This window comes from Montipora capricornis, chromosome 5, assembly GCF_036669925.1.
Source record: "Montipora capricornis isolate CH-2021 chromosome 5, ASM3666992v2, whole genome shotgun sequence".
Taxonomy (NCBI): domain Eukaryota; kingdom Metazoa; phylum Cnidaria; class Anthozoa; order Scleractinia; family Acroporidae; genus Montipora; species Montipora capricornis.
This window is the reverse complement of record NC_090887.1, coordinates 13,987,928-13,997,927: the sequence shown is the minus strand read 5'-3', so window position 1 is coordinate 13,997,927 and position 10,000 is coordinate 13,987,928. Positions and strand designations below refer to the sequence as shown.

General features: G+C 38.6%; 2 protein-coding genes across 2 annotated transcripts in view; one reads left to right on the top strand and one right to left on the bottom strand.

Annotated features, from left to right (window-relative positions):
• The window catches only part of LOC138049582 (uncharacterized), a 6,755-nt gene extending 971 nt beyond the window's left edge, over nucleotides 1-5,784 (top strand). The window contains exons 2-3 of the mRNA XM_068895945.1: nucleotides 2,360-2,450; nucleotides 4,353-5,784. Coding sequence (XP_068752046.1) covers nucleotides 2,360-2,450; nucleotides 4,353-4,534 — 273 coding nt within the window. The 3' untranslated portion in view covers nucleotides 4,535-5,784. The remainder of the gene's footprint in view (nucleotides 1-2,359; nucleotides 2,451-4,352) is intronic.
• The window catches only part of LOC138049585 (atrial natriuretic peptide receptor 1-like), a 53,784-nt gene continuing 48,863 nt past the window's right edge, over nucleotides 5,080-10,000 (bottom strand). Inside the window, exon 21 of the mRNA XM_068895947.1 lies at nucleotides 5,080-9,314. Coding sequence (XP_068752048.1) covers nucleotides 9,207-9,314 — 108 coding nt within the window. The 3' untranslated portion in view covers nucleotides 5,080-9,206. The remainder of the gene's footprint in view (nucleotides 9,315-10,000) is intronic.

The window sequence follows — 10,000 nt, the reverse complement described above, 5'->3', positions numbered from 1 at the left end:
TTGCGACTACATGTACCCTCACTACAGAGCACGAATTACAAAAGGAAACCTGGCTAATTTCTCTAAATGTTTTTCCTGCGGAGATTTACCACTGGTATGGGTACCGATATAATAAGGCTTATTTTTTGGATGTCAATTTTTGGATTATGGCCATTACCATGACAACATCACATCTAATGACAGGCAGATGGATTCCTATTTTTGGTCTAAATTCCTTAATATTTATACTTTCCTTTGGTGATTTTTTTTTGTTCTTTGCCTCATTATGGAAATGATATTGCCTGACATTGAGGTGGAAAAAGATCAAGGTCATTCAGACGGTTTTGCCAATATTCTGCAATTTGTCATTTTAATTTGTAAATATATTTGATTAGCTCTGACAGATTTTGACAAATATTAGGATATTTGATAGGAACTGCATGTGGTTAATTTTACAGATTTGGTCACTTTGATATTACAAAAGTCAGAAAAACATGTGTGATTCAGGCTTTACACGCTATACTAGTCAGGGCTTTTGATAGGATGCGGAAAAAGATCGAAGATTATGCGGAAATTTTTGGCCATGTTATGCGTAAATATGCGTTGATTATGCGGAAATTTAAACAATTTATAGAACTAATAATTGGGCCCGTCCAATGTATTTACATGCTTATGGTAAATCAGGACTCGAAATTGCGACCAATACAGTCGCATTTATGACTGAATTTTTTCCCTTTGCGATATCGCCAATTTGCGACCAGCTTTCACCGTTAAAATAAAAGGGTTAGTAATCGGCATTTTGCCGAACGTTTGCTTAAGTAAATAAAGCGATAAAAAAATATTTTGTTTCTCGTCATGAATAATATTTTGTTTCAATTCAGAGATATAGAGCAAAATTGTGATGTGGTTGAACCACGATCCATTCCCTCAATCATTCACCATTTTCAGCGGTTTTTCTACACATACGTATTGCGGGCTCCTATTTTGTTTTGTACAACTTCATCGCAATGATTCTCCCTACTTTACAAATGATCAATTTAATCTGCTACTATAACTTGCTGCTAAATTTTCATACCTTGTTGCATCCTTTTTAAAAAGTTAGAGCCTAGGGTATGTTATGAAAACGGTTTAACTAGAGTCCAGGCTCATTGCCGAAAAATGCGTAGAAACTGCTTACAAACTTTCATCTTGCAAACGGAAATTATGGCGTGTTTTCTTCAATGTTCAGGAAAATAATCTCTTTGGCTTTTGTGTTTGCTGAGGATGGTAAGCAGCTGCTTTATCACTAATATCAGGCATTTCTTCAATTTTATGCAGAAAATATCGTAATTATGCGGAGGATGCGGATTTTACGGAATCATGCGGATCCGCATCGCCGCATCCTGTCAGATGTTTATGACTAGTGCCCAGCTTGCGCGGTCTTAAAACTCTAGGGAGCCTCCTTAACAGTGGAGCCAGGGTACCTACCAGCTATACCTTTCTTTAGTACTGTAAATTAGAGGGTAAAGAAATGGGGACCCAAATTCCTTCATAATAATTTGTTGTTGTTGTTATTATTATTATTATTATTATTATTATTATTTATACACATGAGAAATGAGATGTTGATAGAACCCACTGGGAACTTGGAAAAATCCGAGCCCCAGATGGGATTTGAACCCATGACCCTCCGTGATCTAGTCGGATGCTCTACTGGAGACTCTATGGCGAGCAAGGGTGAAATGTGGGTCTTTGACTCGAGCTGCATCACGCAGCTACAGAGTCAAAGGACGACTGACAGCATAGCTGACCGCTGGCAGCATAGCTCATAGCTCATATTATTATTAAATACTTGTGAAATGTTCGTGGCTAGTCTGATGCGGCGTTTCGTCTCGGCCAAGAGACAACAAAAACCTTTAGAATTCAAAGGCAAACTCGTTGAGCATCGCGCCCAAAGTGCTGTTCGCAAATTCTAGATGTTGACAGTCTGGCCCTCTATCGCAGAAGGATTCCCAACCATGTAATCATGAGTTAAATTTATACAAAAGCAAACGCAAAACTATTGACAATATTATTATTATTATTATGATTGCTGTTTCAGGCACTCAAGACAACTTCGGTTTAATCACTATGATTGACAAAATGATAAAACTTAGTGCAATGTTCTTATATAAGTGAGATCACACCAAAAAATAATAATTATTACATTGTACTATTGCCTGTGAAAAACAACAGGAGTTCAGTTTTCGTTGTTATAGTAATATCACTAGTACAGTGAAAGGAAATTTTTCTGAATTATAAGGACAATGTTTGTGGTTTGTGGTTTCTACATTATACATGTACATGTGTGCAATAAGTTCATTTTGAATTCAACTTTTTTTACAGTGCGTTTTTTTTTCAGTTCAGAGGTCATGAAGTACGTGGCATTGGCAGAGATGGCCATGTTGTAGTTGAGGGCTTAGAGAGTGATCACTGGGTGGCCTTAGATATTGGTAATCGCTTTTACTGTAACTCATACATTTTATTAATAATGTGCAGTGTGATTGGCCAAATAAGAAGGCCAAACTCCTAAGCTCACTTGATTGTGCTTGATTGTGAGTACAACTACATTGTCAGCATACAGTATATGAATACCTCTTACTAACAGACTTTGAGGTCCTTACTGTAATTTACAGGCCAAGCTTTTTCCCATTGATTTATGGAATTACGAAGAAGAAGTGATTTTGGGAAATATTTAATTATAAAAACCTGCGATATAACATATGTAAGCATTTTTAAAAATACTAAAAACTTGGTTGAAAACTTTGTTAAAAAACAACAATGTTTTAACATTAGCTAAACGTCATTATCAATTCAAAATTATTTGAAATTTGCAAACTATAAATACTAAAAGAGCAATAGTTGATAAGGAGCCTGTATGGTGAAAGAAAGGAACAATGAAAATAAAGCAACAAGTTTTATACGTATGGAGTCCGTCTGGATACTCAAATTAGGCTTGAGACTCTTAATGAGGAGCATTTTGTAGACTAAGCAGTCAAATTTGCCCCAGTGGCACTTTCTTAAGGCCTTTAATTTGGCATTCTTTCAAAAGATCTTTACTGCCGTGAGCTTACAAAAAATGTTGACCAATAATTTGCCGAATTTTTGTTGGTGAAGGTGTAGCACTGTATACCCAACATAATGTGCATCGCACAGATCACATTTGAAGTAATAAACAACACATTGCTGATTCACTACTGCTGGCTTGATTTCTTTGGGTTTGAGATCTTGCCTTCATTTTTTGCTCAGGAAAACTGGTTGTACTAAGATTGCTGGGTTGCTTTTAATTTACACTTTCACAGTCATGCATGTAATGCATGTAATGAATATAAATGCTACAATTTAAGTCTCTCTTAAGTGAAGCTAGGATCCTCCCAGTTATGAACGCAATTTTTGCAATTGTGTAAAGAAGCCTGAAAAATTCAGGACTTCAACGGGGTTTGAACCCGTGACCTCGCGATACCGGTGCGATGCTCTAACTAACTGAGCTACATGTATGAAGCCACTGATGTTGGGAGCTAATCATTTGTGGGTTCCAATGTTCCCGTGAGGAATGAATCAACGATGAAATGATATATGAAGTGGATCATTATATGAACTGCAGATATGAAATCATTGAAGCTATGATCCTGGCAGTTATGAATGCAATTTTTGCAATTGCGTAAAGAAGCACCGGTATCGTGAGGTCACGGGTTCAAACCCTGTTGAAGTCCTGAATTTTTCAGGCTTCTTTACGCAAATGCAAAAATTGCGTTCATAACTGCGACGATCATAGCATAGGATCACTTGATTTCATATCTGCAGTTCATATATGATCCATTTCATATATCATTTCATCGTTAAGTCTCTTTGTTAAAGACAATGTTACATCGTGCCTATGCCCTAACTTTTAATACGGAATGTGACAAATTGCGTTCTGTATTCAGTCGCCTTGACTATCTGGTTTGCCTAATTAATTCTACTATTAACAACTTTATTTTTCACATTGCCTCAGAAAACAGGGCATTAAATAACACCAATGGCAGTGCCACAGTGATAATTAGTCTTCCATTCAAAGATCAAGTGGCTGCCAGTGTGGTCTGGAAACAATTACGTAATTTTAGTCATAAGATTGGTGTTACAGTACAACTGGTTTTAGTGAGCAAAAAATTAGGGCAAGATCTCAAACCCAAAGAAATCAAGCCATCAGTAGTAAATCAGCAATGTGTTGTTTATTATCATGTTGGGTACTGCAGAATAGTGCCAGCTAAATCAGCCAATCACAGTGCATATACTATCTGAGAGATATAACAAAGATGAATAGCAAATCACATCAATAAATTAAAGTGACCCTCCTTTTTTTTCTCGTCTTTCAGGAAATATTGTTGTCCATTTCTTTCTCCCTGAAGTGCGAGATGTTTATCAGTTGGAAAAACTTTGGACCCTTGGTCCAAAATATGATGACCAGTCAAAAGCAAATCTTGAATATGAGAGTTTTTTACAAGCTACTGAATTTGGAATAAGCCTTGATAAGGACTCCAGTATTACTGATGGATAGAATGCAAGGAACTGTCCATGCTCAAAGTAGTTGTTATGATGATTCCAGAAAGTCAAAGGGATGCTTTGCTCTGTGGCGTTTGTTTTTCAGCTTTGGAAATGGATAGAAACTTTCTATACAATGTAGCTACCAGGCTCCGGTTGTTCGAAGGGGGGATAGTGCTATCTGCTGGATAAATAATTATCCACTGGATAACTTAATTGGTTTTGCTGGTGTTTGTCTGCTTGATGGTGATTTATCCAGAGGATAACTTGTCATCCACCTATGGAACTTGGTAGACAATGGTGACTTTGTGTTTCAAGTTTGGTGGATGAAACCTTACAGTATGCTAAACAAGGGAACTTCGATTACCACAATGGAGCAATGGTGGCTGAAGGTTTTAGGTTGTCTTCAGGGCAGGTACTGTACGGAAATCCATATTTTCTGTTTTCTTCACAATATTTGCATTGATATACCCTGAGTGAGATATGATCCTACAGTACATATAAAATGCATCATTGCATTACTGAAATACATTTAGGATGAAAAAGGTATTGGGACTGTCTCTTTGTGACAAGTTTCTAAGGAGATTTCTTAAACGGAGTTCAAAGTTTGTTCAAAAGAACCTGTTGCAAAGTCATTGAAATCATGCACACCACTTTTGATGGAGGCTAAAGAACTGGCGTACTCTTTGCTTTGGGAAGTGGTCTTCACTGTGATAGCCTAGGGCTCATGTTAGTGCAGTATATGTCACACAAAGTAAAAGTGCTTTTTATACACATGTTGATTGGTCAAATTAGAGGTGGGTAGCAAATACTATTCAACTCAAATACTCAAGTAGTAGGAGGAAAGTATGGCTTCCTTTAATTTTTTGGACTGAGAAATTTTTTGGTTGTTTGTCATTAACTACTCATTCACTTTGAGTGGTACAGCAAAAAAGGATTCACCTCAGCATTGGTGAAGGGGTACTCATTTGATTGGATGTCCATTTTTTATCATAATTGACCCATTGACCCCTGGGAGTGAGACTTTAGATTTACTCTATCTTATGCCAGACGATTTTACTCGTCAATGGATTATTAGGCCTTCCTGGTGGTATTTTTTTCATTTTATTTTCATGTTGCCGGCAGTGAATCCCAGCAGTGAACTTGCCAAAAGAAAGTTGTATCATCTGAGTGACTCTAGGACCTCACGGATGAGCTTTAGGGGCAAAAATGTAAACTACATGTACTGTACTCTCCAGTGACAATGCAAGGTTGCACAAAAAGCCATGTGAAGAATTGCCTGGTTTTATGAATAATGCGCCGATCAACACGAAACTTCAACATCCCCCTCCCCCCCTTCCCGTCAAAGCCCGGGCATTTGAACTTTTGAAGATTGGATCGTTCAATCGTTGGTCCCCCCCCCCCCCCCCTCCCGGCATAAACCACAGGGAATAATTAGGGAGCAATTTTCACGCACATTAATTATTTGCTTTTGGACGAAACGCAAATGAAATTATTCCCTAATTTCATGAGTATACCATTTGGTCAGCTATTAATTAGCCTCCCACGGTACAATTTTTTGTTGCATGCGACAAGCTTACGACAGGCCAACGACATGACTTAAGTTTGTCGCAGCATTTTAAAACATGTTTTAAAATGCTACGACATTTCTTCTGACGTACTCAACAATCGTAAATCATTTCGTGGGCCTGTCGTAAGCCGTTGTCGCATGCGAGAAAATCGTACCGTGTAAATCGGCCCTAATAGGCCCATAGGGATTCGTCACGTGTTCCTCTCCCACGTGCTCGTGGGAGAGGAACGCGTTAGGGCCGATTTACACGGTACGATTTTTGTCGCATGCGACAAGCTCACGACAGACCTACGACATGACTTACGATTGTCGCAGCGTTTTAAAACGGGTTTTAAAATACTGCGACATTTTTTGTGACGTACACAACAATCGTAAATGCATGTAAATCGGCACTTACGAATCCCTAAGGGCCGACTTAGGGCCGATTTACACGATACGATTTTGTTGCATGCGACAAGCTCACGACAGGTCTACGACATGACTTACGATTGTCGCAGCGTTTTAAAACATGTTTTTAAATGCTACGACATTTTTCTGACGTACACGACGATCGTAAACCATGTCGTGGGCCTGTCGTAAGCCGTTGTCGCATGCGACAAAAATCGTACCGTGTAAATCGGCCCTAAGAGAGTCTGCGTGGGAGGCTAGCTATTAATATGATCGGTGACAAATTACGATCAAAAGAGGCCATTTTGGCACTGTAGGGAAAGTTGCCATGACAACATAGTAATCGTAATTTCACATATAGGTAATAGCATGATTAGTGTTGATATTTGGCATAAATACAACAAGTGATGTTTTAAAATTGTTATACATAATTTCACGATCCGTTGGGCGATTGAAATTTGGGACAATTTTGAAATACCACGAGTGGTATGTATGCCAAATATCACACAAATAATGCTATTATTTGTATATACTACAAGCCGAGAGATTCATGTAACGTGAAGAACTTTTGCAACTTTTTGTCGAATTGTTTTGCTTTGTAGACGAGCAAATTGGTTTCAAAGTTCTTGTTTTCGGCCCAGCTGGTCCAGACATGGAGCCTGGTCGATGTACTTTTCTTAGTATTTTGGTTTTCTGTATTTTCTTTTAGTTCTTGACTCTCCTGGATTTAATCTTCCCGCCATTTAGTTCTGTAGAGTTTTGTCAACTTTTTAATAAGTTTTACTTTTTTTGTTTTGTTACCATAGTAACTTTCGATTTAGATTCTGATTTGAACGGTGTTAAATGACGATTTTGCTAGTTTGTGACGAGGATTTTAACGAAGGTCATTTGGATTTGCCATGTTTGAAGCTTCTGTAAATACTTTCGCGCATCCTTTGTACCGCTCGTGTTTTAAGGGAATAGAGCGTTTTCACTCGCGTGACCAGCAGCCATATTGGATTACTGAAACAAAAGGAAGTCTTTGCATAAAAATAGAGTTCAATTTGCTATTTTCGAAATATCAATATTCAGCTTGATAGTGAGGCAGAGAGGACAAAAACAAGAGAAACAAGTTGCATATATTGTCTTCGTCCTCTAAGCCTCTCTTTCAAGCTGAATTTTAATCTATCGAAAGGGGCCTATTCCCTGAGGGTTACTTTGGTACACCATCATGGCCGCCACTCCTTTGTTTTGGAACACCAACATTGCCGCCGTGACATCATATGAAAACGCTCTATAGGAAGAAAGTTCAACGGGTACAGAAAAACTCTTTATTAAAAATCAAATTTACAAGAGAAAATAGAGAATTATTGGTATCTAAAACTAATCGTCGCCAAAATACGTTGATGCGATCATAAGTTAAAACTCTCTTGCGCCAATACCTATGTATCCAAAAAATCTATTTTCGACCGTAAAGACTAATAAGCCATTTTTAGCGGGAGGGCATTGAAGTGACCTTTTTGCTAGACACTTTTGTCATCAAATCGCCTCTTTTAACGTCATACGAATTTTCTTACCACTTCGTGACATAAAAATGTTGGTAAGATATTGATCAAACTTCACTATGTCTTCTCTTCGATCTTTCGACTTCATTAAACCTAGGGAAGCCAGTTTTTCTTAACTCGCTACCCTGTCACGATCAACCTGAAGGCAGAAGGGCCACTCCAGTTTGATGAAACAGCCAATCCTGCCCAGACAAACATGTACCAAAATGTAATAACTCTGAATTGCGATTAAGGCTTCGACGATATCGTGGATATCAGTCAATCTAAAGGGTGTCTTCGAAAATAGAACATCATGTTTGACACGTAACATGTATGAGAAGTACGAGTTGAAAAATAGTTTTACTTTGGTGTATGAACGGTTGCGTTGGAGTCTTTTTCTTCGAGGTAGGCAGAGGGAGGCGGCAGTACTTTGTGTTAGTATTTAGTGGATTGGTGAAACAAATGAACAAAGGACCTTGGAGTGCATAGAACAGAAAATTAATTTTCAGTTTACCGCCCTGAAACCGTATTCGCAAGCACGTTAAGAAGATAAGCGTTAATTTGTTATTTTTTTCCCAGCGAGACCAATTCGCTATCTTGTGAGCCTTGCTAAGACGCCTTTTCATTTCTACCCGACTTAACTTCTAAGTACCATCTCTACTGACTTAAATTAGAGAGATCAGCCAGCATTAGACCCTTCTGTAAAATAACCTCTTGCATTCGGCCTGATTTGTCTACCCAACAATCTCGTCAGAACTGCACTTTCTGTGAAACAGTCACTGTTTTTTGACATCTTCAGAACAAGCCGTCACGTCAATCAAATTTGGGCTCTCAAATCAAACGTCAAAATTAACGTACGTATAATTTACATTTGTACCATACAACAGGCCTTTTGATTGAACTGCTCGTAAATGTTTAGAAAAGACCATGAATACGACAATCTTGAAAACTTCAGTCAGAGGTATTTTGCTTGCTGAAACATTACACACGGGGCCCGTGCGCTTTCCTTTCGTCCAAAAAAATGCCAGTAAATTCGAGAATGTTTCCCTTCAGAACTTTTGCTTCCAGTCTTGAACCATTTTCCTCTCCCAGAGATCGACTCAACCGATTTTGACCGCCATTTTACAGAAAGGTCTACTGCTGTAGAAAGTGATTTGTTTACTTATTCTGAGTTCCAAATGATGCGACCATAAATACATCCATAACAATTATTTAAAAGTGTGTTCCTCCACTCCGGCTTGAAGGCTCAGGTCAGGAAGAGGTTTGTCAAATCCATCTCGTCCCTTAAGCCAATAAGTAATTTTCGTGCCTTTCCCCTGAAAGTTAAGTAGAGAGACAGCTGTCAGTCATGATCCATAGGCAGGTAACTCAGAAATGCGAAGAGCCCTTCATTTTGGCCGGTTGGTTTTTTTCCCTTTCCATGTGACAATTTATCCCGGGTTCAATTCCTTTTTTTGACCTTTGGAAACGCGGATTTTGAGTTAATCGGTCTATTTGGAAAATCGCTTACCCATCATGCAACGGTCAGGGACCAGTTGCTCGAAGCCTGGTAAGCGCTAACCGTTGGTTAAGAAGTATCGAAACCTATAGGTTTCCATGGTATTTATCGCTGGTTACCGCTAACCGTGCTTCGAGCAACCCGGGCCAGGCCAATCGACTGGTATTTTCTACAGGTTACAGCCCACAGGTCATTGTTTTACCAATACATGCATAAAATCTAACCATAGGCCTAATTGGGCCTAAATAAAAGCTTTTAGTCCTAAAGGTTAGCTTTTATGAATAATTAGGATACTTTCTGTATTAGTAAAACAATGACCTGTGACATATGAAAAATACCAGCCGCAGGCCAATGGGAACTGGCCAGCACACTGTAAACACCGTAAATTTCCGAATATGCCCGAGTCAATAGTGATGAGTAAATTTCTGAGAAATCTAAGAGATAACTTGCCATCGCCGTTCTCGAGGTAATTTGGAAGATTCTGGGGTTTCCGTTCTTTTACTA